General features: G+C 47.8%; 1 protein-coding gene across 8 annotated transcripts in view; it reads right to left on the bottom strand.

Annotated features, from left to right (window-relative positions):
- Positions 1-13,879, bottom strand: part of PPP6R3 (protein phosphatase 6 regulatory subunit 3) — a 125,207-nt gene that overhangs the window by 58,756 nt on the left and 52,572 nt on the right. For 7 of the 8 annotated variants that reach the window (XM_044943791.2, XM_025286839.3, XM_025286841.3 and 4 more), the window contains 4 exons: positions 10,934-11,166; positions 6,565-6,751; positions 3,226-3,363; positions 728-793 (listed from right to left, as the gene is read on the bottom strand). In XM_044943791.2, coding sequence (XP_044799726.2) covers positions 728-793; positions 3,226-3,363; positions 6,565-6,751; positions 10,934-11,160 — 618 coding nt within the window. In that variant the 5' untranslated portion in view covers positions 11,161-11,166. Of the gene's footprint in view, positions 1-727; positions 794-3,225; positions 3,364-6,564; positions 6,752-10,933; positions 11,167-13,879 lie in introns of those variants that run through there. The other variant, XM_044943795.2, reaches the window with a different exon arrangement.

Genomic DNA, 13,879 nt, shown 5'->3' with positions numbered 1-13,879 from the left:
GAGGAGGGCGCCCGTGCGCAAGACACACCCAGCATGCTCTCTGAACCAACTCCTCTGTAGGTACTACACCGAAACACGTGGAATGATAACTTCTCTAGGCAGACATGGCCACATGCTGGCCACTTCACAGGGCTCAGAGCCGCACAGCAGCCGGGTGACTGTCTCCCCTACAGAGGCACCGCTGGTGACTCCCCCCAGCCCACCCTACACAGCTCCCCGAGCAAACTCCAGAGCAGCTCTGACGCTGCCGCCCAGTCCACCTTCAGCACCCAGGACAAAGACCAAACCGGCCAGGGCACAGAAGCCTGAGTGCCCAAGAGCCCAGAACTCTGGGATGCACTGGGGACCCGGAGCTGCTGTATGTCTGGAGGCTTTCGCCAGAATGGAAAACACAAGTGCAGACAGATGTGGCCACATCCTCTGGGCTAAAGATGGGGATAAAAGGAAAAAGTGTGGAGGAGGTTTGTGAGGAAGGCGAGCAGATGCAGCCCGCGCTCTAAAGAGATGGAGCGAGACCCAGGGCTTACCATTTGATATTCAGGAAATTGGGTATCAGCAAAACACAGCGTTTTTAAAAGCCTTTGGTGTTTAGAAAACTGTCAGCCTGAAGCATTCCAGGTGATCACTAGTACCTGTCCTCCCCATTCACGTCTAGTGAAACGACGCTCTGTGCCCAGACGAACATGGCTCTTTTTCCCAAAAAATCAGTTCACAAAAGAGAACTTACATCTTCTTCTTGCGATGGATGAACTATTTCCACGAGCCTCTGGATAATTTTCTCCTCATTTAACCACTGTAAAACACATTGCAGAAGGAATCAGAGCAATGAGTGGCTCCTGTCCAAGCCCCAGTGAAGATTAACATACAGAAATATCCATCATATTTTAAGTAGAATGTACAGGTTTTCTCTGAACTTTGAACACTACAGGAAATTAAAAGTCCTCCAAAAGAAAATGGCAGTGAATATATTAACAGCAGCTACAGTACCAACTACTGTACCCCATACCACAAAGCCACACCCCAAATCCTACACGTCAGCTTAGTGACGTTAGTTCTCAGGCACCGCGCACTAACAAAGCCTGTGCTTTGCTTACGAAGTGGAAGCGGAGATGGAATTTATACATTTTCTGTAAGAGTGTTCATTTTAAGGGAGCTTCAGAAAGGCTGAGAAAAACAGTATGTCATATCAAGCCTCGGGTTTAAAACACACGATGAACTTTTAGATTCTAAAACAAAAACAAGCACAGGAAGCGTGGGGGCTGGGGGGTGCCACAGAAAGTTTATCTGCCTGGTCACATGCTAGCAAAGAGCTGTTATCATGACTAGGACATTCTTCTTCAACTATGTATGAACTACTGCTGTGAATGAAAATATGAGAGGGGTAAGAATAAATGAAAAAGCACCTGGTGTAATATTAATTCCACAAGGAAAAGAAACACCAAGTAAATAAAGGCAATGTCTACCTAGAACAGATGGATGGACACACACACACACACACACACTCCCGAAAGTTAAAAGAGATGGGGAGCGGGAGGCAGGAAATCAAACACAATGTGCTAAAGGCCGCAGAGAAATTCTTGGGTTGTCTTCAAGCTCCTCAAGGAGAATATGCCAAAGGAAAATGCAAACAAAAGATCTCAGGAGACCACCAGGAAGGCAGGGGCCCATCTTATTTTAAGATGTTTTAAAATGTGCACATGAAGCCCCTCCGGGGTCTTGTTCACACACAGATTCCGACCCAGCAGGGCAGGGGTGAGATCCAGGTGATGTCTGGGACCACACTCTGAGTAGCCACGTCCTCAAACAGGATGCAAACACCTCTACAGAGAAGCTGGGGCTGAGGGTCCCGACCACCCAGAGAGAAAGTGGGAAACTGCGGGCAGTGAACAGATCTACCCCCCGGCCACCTCCACAGCTACTAACAAGCAGCCACAGCCCAGCCCACAGCTGGCCCCCAGATCAAAGCCAGACACACAAGAGTTCTCACTACCCTTACCTCGGCCTCTGCCTTTATTAACTACCACCGCTACATCCCTTGAGAAGCACACCTACTCCCTTGGAAGTGAGCCCTAAAATCCAACCCAGAAATGACCAAATTTGGGAACTCTAAGAAACCATACTGAATAACCTACTTCAGTAATAACATATAATGGCAACCGCCCTCTTAGCCTTAACTGCCTTCTCTGGAGTCCCCAGTCTCTACGGAAAAAACACTCGCATCCACAAATACACACCTAAAGGTGACCGAAGCCCCAGTTCAGGGCCCTTTCCCGGGATAGTCACTAGGTCCTCTTAGCTGACATACTCACAAGACCATGGCTCTCAGAAGACCTCTGCCTGGTTCTACAGACCCAGCCCTGACACCATCCCCCGACACACTGCACCACGCCACGCCCCCACACACACCTGTCATGCCTGCCCCTCAGTGGACTATGCCCTCTCCCTGGAACGCCTCCTGACAGACCCTACTAACTCTCCTCTGGGCCTTCCCAGGTCTTTAGCAGTCTCAATAAAACTCATTTCCAGAGTTCTGAGGTTTGAGGTTGAGTATTAAAGACAGAATGGACTGGGGAATGGTTCTGGAAGAAGGCAGTGAAGGGGACGAAAGAGAAGGGATGGAAGAGGCAGTGCTGAGAGCCTGCAAGAAACCTCACCTTCAAATCATTCACACCCTCCTCTTCCCACCCAAGACAGTCCTCCAGAGCCATATGTCCTGGAATAACCACCTCCCCCAAATCTGAAATACGTGCCCCTTTGAAGGTAAACTCCATTCTCCTGCTATCCCATGCTCCTAGGCATCCATGAGGTTACTTCCAAAGCCAGATTCCCTGGAAATACCACTTCTCTTCCTTTTGACTCTTAGAGACATCCCTGCAGGTGACCATCTCCTCAAGACAGAGAAGATTCCTCACAGCCTGCTCAAACGAGACAGAGCTCCCAACCTTCCCATTTCTGCTCTTCCCACCAGACCAGCTAAGACGAATCCTCAATCCAGTCTGCCTTCCCACTCCGCTGAAGAGCAAAGCCAGCAAAGGAAGAGAACAAGAAGACAGCCTGTGTCTCTCGGGACGTGCGTATGGGGAACCCTAACCCTGGAAAAATCTGGGTCTCTTCCTGTGGTGGAGCCCTCCTCCTGCCCCCAACCCCGGTGTCCCAGACCCTGACTACCCGTCCCTGGAATCCCACCCAGATGCCGCAGCCCGCCCACGCCTCCTGACTACTCACATTCAGCACCTCCTGCCTGGGCTGTGGGGGCTCGATGCACGTCAGGAGCCTGAGCAGCAAGTCCATGATGGCCGACGTTCCTATGTGCTTTATAATAAGGTCCACAAAGTCACGTTTCTTCTTCAGGAAATCCACAATCTAGAGGAGAACAGCCACAACTGAAAGACACATCCCTGGGGAACCATCAACTTCAGGACACTTTCAGTCCTGACCCCTCGGGCTGCCCCCTCCGAAGTCCCATCACCACTTTAAGTTAAGGCAAGTCAAAGGCTGAATTAGCCATAGATGTCAAACCGGAAAGACTTCTGATTGTTACAGAACTGAAAAACCTCTTTAAAAAAAAAAACTCCCAAATTACCACCTGTTCCCTGATACAAACACGCCATAACAGAATCTTTCATTTCTGCTCACTTTCATTATTAATTCTGAAAGAATGAGGATCAAAAATTTAACACTAATAAAAGGCAAGAGAATATACCACTTAACAATTTATAGACATAAAGCAAGTCCATTAGGCTTTACACGAAAATGCAGACTAAACATCCAAAGTCCTAACTACTCTAGCAAGGAAAACATTCAAAACAGATTTCTGCATCAAAGTGGCTAACTCACATGCTATAAAAAATCACAGCTGCATTTTATTTCAGCCATTCACCTGATCAGATTAACACCAGGAGGCTGAGCGTGGAAGAGGCTGACCATTAACCGAGGGGATAAGAAAACGTCAGTGAAGTCAGGGTTGCCACCTAGGTCTCTCCTGCACAGGAAGAAACATGCTCTGCCTTGGACACCCCTGTGTACATTCTGGCTTTTTTGTCCATGTACAGGAATCATCTGCTCAAAAGTCCCAAAAGCAGCACAGCCAGCGAGGCAGCTGCCGTGACAATATTGCCCTGACGTCTCCCAGAAGCTTGTGAGGTGGGGCTGCTCAACTCAAATGTTCTAGGTAAGGAAACTGAGGCTCAGACCAGTCAAGGATTTTGCTAGAAGCTCAAAAGTGGTTGCCCTGAGATTTAAATCCAACAGAGCCACAAGCTCATCACCCCACATGACAGCTAGAAGCCAGGGGTGAACTAAAACGGCTTCACACCATCAGGTGGAAATGCAGAATTAGCCATCACACACTGCTTCTCTAAACAGTGAGGTTCAAGGCTGTAGCACAAACCTGCAGTGAGTTACACATAACCCACTCACAGCTGAGTCACACAGGAGTTTTTAAAAGCACAGTGGAGGAGAGGGGGAAGAAAAGGTGGCATGTGGCCAAAACACTGCATTTAGTGGCCGAAGCCCTGACTCCGGAGCCCGCAGGCAGGGCCAAGGGGGCACAGCAAGGACGGCAAGGTGGCCTGTCTGGTGGACAGCACTGGAGGGGCTCACCCGCCAGCACTCAGGGTGCCCCTTACAGAAGGTCCTGCTGCTCTTCGAGTTAATCCTGAGAGGTGTCTATACTGGTTAAATCAGACTGAGTCTGAATTCAGTTGCACATACCCTTACTAACATATCATGTGATGGGAAACCTTTATTTACACTCATGATTCTCAAAAGGAGAGGAAGGTGCCAGTGTGGGCTTCTCCTATAGCTGAAAGAGCAAGCAAGGACTCTCGAATCCTCTCGTGACTGAGGGCTGAACTGAGAAGAACAAGCAGCAGAGTGAACGGGCCCTTCTCTCAGCGCTGAATTGGTGCGTGCCGCCTTCTGTACACAGGTAACACGTCTGGCCTTGGAGACCAAAGCAAAGGCTCAGCAGCCCAGAGGGCTCTGAGTATGTCCTCACTCTGTGCTGAAGATACATGGACACCAGGCCCCACAGATGTGGGCCCCGGGCAGACAGAGAGGAGACAGGCACGAGGGGATGTGAGACTGGTCTCCATCGCAACCACAGCCACCTGGAACTGACCAGGACACAGACTGACGGGGTGAGCTGAACTCTCCTAGAAGAGTAAGCAGTCCTGTCATTTCTCATCCAAAGGCGGGAGGGAAGGACGAGCTGTACTGGAGGGACTGGATTCGGGGATTACTGTCTAAGAAACAAGAACCTCAGTTCCAACACATTGAGAAAGGCAATCCTGCTCAACTAAGAACACGAAAGCACGACCTCGTCTGTCCAAAATAAGACCTGTATGCACTTGGCCTTGGCACAGGGCAGGCGTTCTGGGCCGAAAATAGTTCCAGCCCCTCCAGGTCTGCTGACAGCAAGGACAGGTCACGCAGCCTGCCTTCCACCACGAAGGACACCAGGCCCGACTGCTGTGGCCCCTGCAGCTCCGCCTTCACACCCCCACGGCCTGCACTCTGCAGACTCTTAGTTTGTTCTTGGGCATGTGAGGCTCCTGCTGCTCCCTGGGGCCCATTTGCGTAAGTGTATCCTAATCTCCTCGTAAGCAGATCTTTTCCACACCAGAACCCACCAGAGCCGTGATTTTAGCATGCATCCCAGTCATCTGGGAGGCTTCTTACACCCCAGACTGCAGGCCCCACCCCAGGGTGTCTGACTCAGCAGGTCTGAAATGGAGCTCAAGAAACTGCGTTTCCAACAAACTCTCGGGTGGTATTCATGCTGCTGGACCAGAGACCACACTTTCAAGAACCACCACACACAGCAGATACCTGGAAAATACAAGTTTCCAGGTACAGGGGAACTGAGAGCAAAACCAAGCCCAGGAGACGGGAGGTGGGGCACAGCAGGGCGACACCAAGAACAACGAGGAGGAGGGAGAGGAGGCGGACCGTGGGGAGCAGGCTCCTGCCCAACTCCTGCCAGGCTCTGCTGGACAGAAGAGCGAAGCTCCCTGTGTGTGTACACAGCAGTCACTACCCAGAGGTCTCAGGTTTTGGGGTGGAAGCAAAAGAGAAGAGAAAAAAAAAATCACCATTGTATAAACTAATCATCAATCATTTATGGGAAAGCTTTCTGCCTTAAGCGTTGCCTGTGCTCTTTGTCAGGGAGAAGGATAAATGAGCACACTGTGACCCTGCCACAGAGTTGCCAGGACGCCACCCACACCCCCTGCCACTGTGTGCCCCTCCTCACGCGACCCTCACAGACTGACCCCAGCGTGCTCTTGCTTCCAACCACCTATCAGAAAAGGAAGCCAAGTACACTGGAAAACTGAGATATGAGGCGCTCAGAAAAAAGGAGGTCAAATTAGAATGTATTTGTTAAGGAGTTAAGTCAGTGGTAAGTCAGCAAGCATTGCGGATATTTAAGGTGTAAAATCTGTTCTTTCACAGAACGTGGGACATAAGGCACACTCAGAACACTGAAGCGACAAAATCACTGAGGATCACCTCAGGGGATGCTCAGCCCTAATACTTACCTTCTTGGAAAACAGTATTTACCTGTTCTGGTTTTCTGCTGATAAGAATACTTAGCACCTTGCTGAAGAAACTGGCAAGTAGTGGGTTCAAGGGGGAATCGTTTAGGAGGAAGCTATACAATTTCATTAGCAAGGATTCATCTTCTCCCAGTCTATCGTTCATTTGGGAGACATCAGAAGTGAGCAACTCACAAGATATATTTGGATACCTAGAAGAACAGGATACTCACGTCATCATCTGTATCAACAGTTTACTTACATAAATCAGAACACAGATCAGAAAGGCTTCCTAAAACTTTGTGAAAATTGTTTTAAAAATCTTCTGGGAATGAGAAAATAATTTCAAGCCGTTCTGCCAATTTAAACCAGGGTGAATTTTCTTCTGTGTCTAAAAACCAATACAGTCTCCCCAACAAAACCAGAGCACAGCTGGGGCTCAGGAGGCGAGGGCGGGGACCCCTCAGAGGGGACAAGACGAAGCCGTGGGCCGCAGCCCTCAGCCGCCCGCCCCAGTGCAGGAAGCAGCGCAGCTCGCAGGACCGCTCGGGGACGCTGGCTTCCGGGAAACTGCGCTGCACGAGGCACCGTGCACTCGAGACACATTTAGGTTCCTGGACAGGCTGCCTGTATCCTCAGAAGGGTTGTCTGTGGTATTAGAAAGCTGGGCGTGTCGGGTGTTCAGTCCACATTACATGTTAAGAGAATAAACACTGTAATATACTCGAGCAGAGAACAGGACACGGCCTGAATTCCCCGGGTGGGAAAACAAAATGTGTATAGAAACCCAACTCTCCACAGCAGCCTCCCATTCTCCTGGGGCCAGCCCACCTCAGATCTCAGGCTGTGTACCACAGCGCCCCTCCACAGGCCCCCAACCCTGACAACACCGCACCCCTGTGCCACGTCTGCCTGAGCGCCGGGGCTTGCTCGCTCTCTGAACAGGCGGCAGCCGATTCCTTTTCTCCATTCGCTTCTTTAACCGCAAATGACTTTTCAACTGTTCTCAGAGCAATCACGGAGACTCCCAGGCCCACCCAGACTGCACTCTCCCCCACCCACCGTTTACTTCTCTGCTCTTTATCCCTCCCTGGCAAGCAGGAGCAGCAGGGAGTGGCGAGCTCTGATGTTGACCAGGACAGGGAGGTGACAAAACAGCCTGAAATGGCTCTGTGACGAAAGAGAGAGGAAGAGACTGCAGCCGGAACCCATGCAGCACCCCTGAGACAAGCCGGCAGCTGCCTGTTGACCGGTGACTTGAGAAGCAACTGGCACCAGAGCACAAGCTGCAGTACCCAGCGGGTGGACACTGAGCAGTGTAAGAATGTCCCCACATGAGCCTTTTCAGGGAGAAAAACACGGAGGAGACCTACAGCAGAACCAGCAGGCATGTGGGCACAAAGATCACATCACCAGATCGCTGTCTTTGAGGCTATGGTTCAATTAAATCAAACTGTTTCCTCACTTCAATTTACAGCACACATCAGCTCCAAGACACCATAACACAAAGTCACCAGTAGGCCCGAGGAGGAAGCAGGGGTGACCCGTGTGGCCTCTGGAGTCAAACCGCCAGGCTCACAACCTGTCTCCACCACTTACAAGCTGTATGATCTCAGGCACATTACCTGACTTCACTGGACCTCAGTTTGCAAGGCTGCAATATGAAAATAACAATCCTTATCTCATGGAAGAGAATAATACAAAATGCTGAAAAGGTCTAGAGTAAGTAAATACCAGCTATTTTAATTTCTCTTTATTTTCTACTTCATAAAACTTCTGAAATGAAGTTTTATTGGGGTGTGGAGTTGTCTCAACTGCCCCAATTTGAAAGCTGCTGGGAGGCAAAGGGTCAGTAAAAGGTAGGAGACCCCAACTCCACTGCAACCCAATGCGTAAGGAGTATTCTCAAAATTCTAACACAGGAAGTCCAGAGGAGGGCAAGGGCCTCTTGTAAAGTTTTCCACCTGCTTCCCCACAGCTGATCTGGAGGTCTGATCACGCTGAAGAAGCACACACGTGGGGTCCAGACACGGATACAAAGGCTCAGCCCTCCAGCAGGAACAGGTTGGGGCTACTCCCGCTCTCCTACCTCCCTCCCTGAGACTAACCATGCCTTTCAAACACCCCAAGACTCCTCCACCCACCCCGCCCCGCCCTGACCTCAGCTGCTCTACACTGAGAACACAACAGCAATGGGAAGACAGCCCAGCCCCACTGGACCCCTTCCTCCTCTGCGGTGAAGCCGCTCTACTGTCCTCCTGACCACTGAGGCCAGCCCAGCACATCACCAGACCCCCGCTCCTCTACACCAGCCCGCTTCCCCAGCGCCGCATCACCCCACCAGCATGTAAACACACCATTATTTCTTCCATCTAGGAAAACACACACACCACGCCCCTCCTGGCTCCACACCTGCCTGGAGCTCCCACTTGCTCTCTCTGCTCCAGGGAACTACCTGAAAGAACTCTCTGCTTGGTCTCCAGTTCTTCCTCAGAAGCACTGCTTCCGTGTCCACTGCTCTGAGGAACGGGCACTGAAGGGACCTCCACACGGCAAAGGCCAGTGGCTGCCTGGCCTGTCAGCACAGCTCCCAAGCCCCCTGTCCCATCTCCCCTTCCTGAAGCCTGGCTTCCCTTGACATTGAGGGCAGCAGCCCCGCCCGGTTCTGTTCTTGCTTCTGAAGTCCCTCTGTGGGAACCGTGACCAGACCAACAACATCTCAGCTCTGGGATTTATGATACTACTTAATGCCCTATTTTTAAAGTTCTGTTAGTTCAAATTTCTGCCACAGTAAACACTCCATCATTCATAAACTAGTCTAAATACATACAACACTAGGCTAAATTTCCTTAAGACGACTACAGTCCACCTTAACCCCGAGCAGCTTTCGGGTCCCATCTGAGAAACTGCTCTGTGCTAGTCCAGCTCTCTGAGTCAGCCAGCTCCGTGCAGCTACCGGAGCTGGTGGCTCTGTCCAGGCCAGAGGCTCAGCAGAGAGCTGCTCCGCTCAGCTCAAGCCACGCTCTCTCAAAATGGTGCCAACCAAAGGCAGCATGTCCAGGGAAACACACCTGCTCCTGCAACCTCCAAGGAAGCACAAAACACTGGCAGGGCAACACAAGAGATGCCATGACTACTTTCTGGTAAAATAAGCAATTTCCACAAGGCACACCTACTCTTCCCCAGTTAGAGAAGTATTTTGCCTCATGCAGCAGGTGAGGAAACAGACCCAAGAAGGGTGGCCTCTTGTCCACGTTCTTGGAGCTCTAGGAGGAGAGGGCTACACTCCTCCCAGGGGGCCTCCTGCTAGGATGAGCCCCCTGACAAGCAGCTCTCACACATGCAGGTGCACTGTGAAGGGAATTCCAAAGCATGAAGCTTCTGTTTTTGAGGAAAGAAGTACACAGGTATTTCTGCCACCAAATTTCTTTCCTCTTCTAAAGTACTGATCTCCAAGTGGATGTGCAACTGAATGCCAGCTGACAATCTTAATGGCTGGCAGAGAACATGAATCCCCTGAAGATCCAAGCCATGAGCAACCTGAAGGCACCACTAAGCATTATTCCTCTGACAACAAAGTTCTCCCCATGAAGAAATGAAAGATAACTGAAGAGAGGGGCAGGCTGAGGGAGAAACGCGAGTTTACCATAGGTCATAATTCTTCCCACGCCATCAAACTTGTTTAATGCATAATCAATGGCTTTTGTTTTGTTCCTGAATTAGTTCTATTTGCAGGCGGAGAGGGACGCCAAATATTTCAAAAGAGCTGGAGATGGAAAAACAACCAAGTGAAACCCCAATGCTTTAAATACATATGGAGTATTTACAACGAGTTTCCGGGCGTCTGAACCCTGGAAAGCGTTATGAGCCGACACAACCAGTGCTGAAGCAGACAGACCCACAGTACTCATCCAAGGGGCCAGCTGCTTACACTCAGCTACACTAACGTTCACCAAGATCCGTGCCCTTATTTTCAGTTAACAAAAGATCCAATTTATAATCAGTAACACTGTTCATAAAACAAGCTCTGGCTCGGCTGTGCTGTGTGATCTTGACAGTCACATAATCTGTTTTCCTATTTGCAAAAAAAGAGAAAATATTTACTTGGATCATCTCACTATTTTAAGGAACTTTATCACTGTTTATAATGCACTTTGCCCTTAGACAAAACCTTCTGGTGGAAATTTAGAACATTCATTTAACAATTCCTGTGGTTTCCCTGGACTTGGCTCTACAGCGGGCTGTTTGCTCCACTGAACCCGTCCCTCTTGGCATTTAACACTCTGTACCTGGTCTACGGCAGCCCTAAGAAGCTGCTGGACAACAAAATGGTAATATAACCTGCCCCCGCTTCACTTCGGCCCCACCCTAAACAGAAGATTGAATTTTCTTACTTGTATCTGATCTTTTCATCCATGTCTTGAGGTGGTTCTTCAATAATGAATGAGACTAAATCTTCGAGACATTCTGCTTTTAAGAGAAACTCTATAAGTTTGCGGTTCTGTGCTTTACACTCCTGTAAAACATCTTCCTCATCCATTAACTCCTTCAGCGTTACATCTTCTCTTTCTAGAAGTGTGTCTATGTGGGATGATGAGTGAAGATCAAATTTCCAAAACATGCTGGTCTAAACAAAATGCAGAGATATTTTAAATAAAACTTCAACTTCACGTATTAATTTTTCAAATTTCCATTTAGTTTTACAGTCTAAAATGCCAACTTGAATCACATGAGAAAAACAAGTTTCATTGTGAATCTATAAAGTACCTTCTAAGTAAGTAAAATTGGTAAGACATTTTCCTTCTCAGAAAATATTTTTATAGATAACAAAAAATTCTGATTGAAAATGCTGAAAGAATGCTAAAACTTGGTATTTTAACCTGCAAAATTAACCCACCCATACTTAAAGAATTTAGTGCTGGGAAAGGAAGAAAATAAATCTTTTCTTCAGGGTGAGAAATACATTCTTACACAGAACTAGTAACCTCAACAACAAATGACAAGTATTGAGACCTAGGTGTGCAGTACTCTCCAGAATATTACATTAAATAACCACCACAAACCAGAACTTTTAGCCCCAATAGCACTTTCAGAGCTGAAAATCGGAAAGTCATAAAATAGTAAAACCTATGCCATTCTTAACAAAGAAACAAAAATAGTAAGATCACCTTAATAAGAGAAGTGTTCACTTTGTCTTCAAAGTTTATCATGGAAAATTAAATCTTAGGATGTCTACAGATTGACAAAATAGTTCACCATGCTTATTTTAAATACTTCAGCACAGTCACTGACTGAAAAGCTACTAGTGATCCTCAAATACCTTCTCATGTCCCATCCCACTGTCATCGGGTCCCAAAGTAAAAGCAAAGTTAAGCTGCTCAGTCGTGTCTGACTCTTTGCGACCCCCATGGACTGCAGCCTATCAGGCTCCTCCATCCATAGGATCTTCTAGGCAAGAATACTAGAGTGGGTTGCCATTTCCTGTATACGCTTATTTTGACCTATAAGCCAAATTTCTGATAATCTAATAGTCTCTCCACTTGGAAGTCAGAAAGCTGGATGTAGTTAATAATTTAGTCTTAAGTCTTAAAAAAAATTAGGTCTCATTTAAAGTAGCATGTCTTTTCATTTTTTTGGAATCCCACAGATGAAGGCAAAATATAAAGAAAAGTATTAACAAATAATCACAAAAGCAAATCTGATAGAGCCCTTACGACTGGCTAATTATAAACACGATACACACTCATGATCATCAACTGAGAACTGTAAATGGCCACAAACTACTAAAATATGGATCAAGATACAGTCATGTATCTACATCAATTAAAAAATAACTCCCAAAATTTTAACCTTATAAAGGTAACTCATCATATACTGGTTTATAGAAAAAACTGATCATCAGTGGTGCTGAAATAACAAGTGTTAGCAAACTCTGGCTCACAGACCAAACCTGGCCCACAGGCTGCAAGCTAAGAAGGGCTCTGACACCTTTAAAGGGTTGTTAAAGACAACAGGGCTGCTAACGATGAGACTGCGTGACAGCGACCACGGGGGCCTGCGCACTTACTATCTGGTAGTTCACAGCAAAGTGAAGTGGCCCGTCTCACGTTCCTTTCTGCCATCTCTGCAACTGCCTGGAGGGGCGGGAGCCACGTGGTGCCAGGCAGGACTATCTACAGATTCATTCTCTCCCTTCCATGGGTACTTGCCTAGACCACATCCCCAGCTTCTTGGGCAGGTAGGTATGGCCACATGACAAAGTTTTCTCCAATGTGCTGTAAGCCACCAAAACCTCCAGGTGGCCTCCTTTTCATCTGGCTGGATGTTGATGACAAAAAAGACCCTGAGACAGACAGTAAGGCCCAAAGATGGAAGGCACCTCCATCCCCAAGTCAACCTGTGGAAGAATGCTGCCCGCCCACCTGAGAGCCAGCCCCAGGCCATGGGATGAGGAGCCACCACACACCTGGTCTGGGATCCAGGAGGACAGCCTACGCACCCAGTCATCTCCTCCAATCTCCTGAGCCCACAATGTCATGTTCCTTCATACTTATTTTACTATACATATGAAAAGAATTCTTGGGCAAGTATATGTTTTAAAATGCCTAACTCCTTTTGCTCTCCACTATCCTAAATGTTTTAAAATGCCTAACTCTTTTCCCTCTACACTATCCTAAATTAGAATAGCATTTTTCAAATCAGGACACCTTAAAATACACATTTCCACAGTGCATTTTCTTTAAATTGAGTAGGTATACTACAGGCTTGAAAATAAAATAAAACTACAGGAGACTCTTAAACAAACATTATTTTATCTTCCAGCCAAACAGCAAACTGGACTGGAAGCAAACAGCACTGGTCAATCAGTTACCCCCGGCCTGAGCCTAACTTCTAACTTGACCTCTGAAGCAGAATCAAGCTAGGCATGAACAGGTACAAAGGTCAACTGCCAGGGGCCCTGAGGTAAACAGAGCCCTTTGAAAATTGTCTAAGATACTCAGAAAAAAACTGAAAGGAGTCAGAACTTCAGCAGCTCATTTTCAGTAAATATAAGTACTCTTTAAAAATTTTTACCCTAGCTACACCTCAATAGGATTGAGAGATAAGAGGGAACACAATTTCTTACATAAACCAAATCACAGACTTTTAAATCAATACTAACAAAGAGAGAAATTATAAAATCAAACTACTCTCCATCTTTCTGAAAAATCCTAGAGTTGTTTTTGCCCTTCATGGATCACAGCCTTGTCACGGCGAAGGGGCTTGTATAAGTCAATGAAGCTATGAGCCATGCCGTGCAGGGCCACCTAACATGGACGAGTCATAGTGGAGAGTTCTAA

This window comes from Bubalus bubalis, chromosome 5 (assembly GCF_019923935.1).
Source record: "Bubalus bubalis isolate 160015118507 breed Murrah chromosome 5, NDDB_SH_1, whole genome shotgun sequence".
NCBI classification, from domain to species: Eukaryota; Metazoa; Chordata; class Mammalia; order Artiodactyla; family Bovidae; genus Bubalus; species Bubalus bubalis.
This window is presented reverse-complemented; position numbering and strand designations above follow the sequence as displayed.